At 38.4% G+C, this 664-nt stretch overlaps 1 protein-coding gene across 1 annotated transcript in view; it reads right to left on the reverse strand.

Moving 5' to 3' along the window:
- Window positions 1-46: 46 nt before the first annotated feature.
- LOC104489017 (titin-like) overlaps window positions 47-664 on the reverse strand; it is a gene marked incomplete at its 3' end in the record, with an annotated part of 40,564 nt that continues 39,946 nt past the window's right edge. The window contains exon 45 of the mRNA XM_010131130.1: window positions 47-496. Within this exon, the coding sequence (XP_010129432.1) occupies window positions 47-496 (450 nt within the window). The remainder of the gene's footprint in view (window positions 497-664) is intronic.

Consider the following 664-nt stretch of genomic DNA (forward strand, 5'->3'; position numbering starts at 1 on the left):
CACTCGGCTTGTCCTGAAGGGTTAACTATTCTGCACTTGTATATACCCTCGTGGTTCTGACCAACTTTCAACAATCTCAAACTGCACAGTGGCCCATCATGTTTTAAGGAACACAGTGCAGACTCCTCAACTATTAGCTGATTGCACAGCCAGACCACGCAAGGTGTAGGCACACCTTTTATTATACAAAAGAGTAACACATCATCTCCTTCTTTTACAGTGGTTTCAGAAGGCAGAGTTTCAAGAAACTCTGGTGCTTTGGCATCAGTTTTTATGATGTCTTCATATGGTACAACATCAGGATAGCAGACTCTGTTTCTTTGCTTCTCAGTTTCATATGGTCTTTGGGATGTAGATATAAACAAGCTCTTGGTTTTCTTGGAAGATTCTTGCTTAACTTCAGATGCTTTAGACTGAGAATCTTTGGCTGCTTTAAAGCTGTTAGTATCTGATTCAAGGGTAATTTTTTTTACTGCTTTAGCTTGTGCTTCTTTTGCTAGGTAAGAATAAAGTTAGGAAAAGGATTAGGTTAGATGCTTTGCAGGAATAAAAAATATCCTTATATTTAGGGGGGGAAACCCCGATAATTAGTATTGAAAGGAAGATCAGCGTATTAGTGCTACAATGTCATTAAACATGAGTGATTACACATTTAAGAGCTCTA

This window comes from Buceros rhinoceros, unplaced genomic scaffold (genome assembly GCF_000710305.1).
Source record: "Buceros rhinoceros silvestris isolate BGI_N320 unplaced genomic scaffold, ASM71030v1 scaffold16482, whole genome shotgun sequence".
In the NCBI taxonomy this organism is placed as follows: domain Eukaryota; kingdom Metazoa; phylum Chordata; class Aves; order Bucerotiformes; family Bucerotidae; genus Buceros; species Buceros rhinoceros.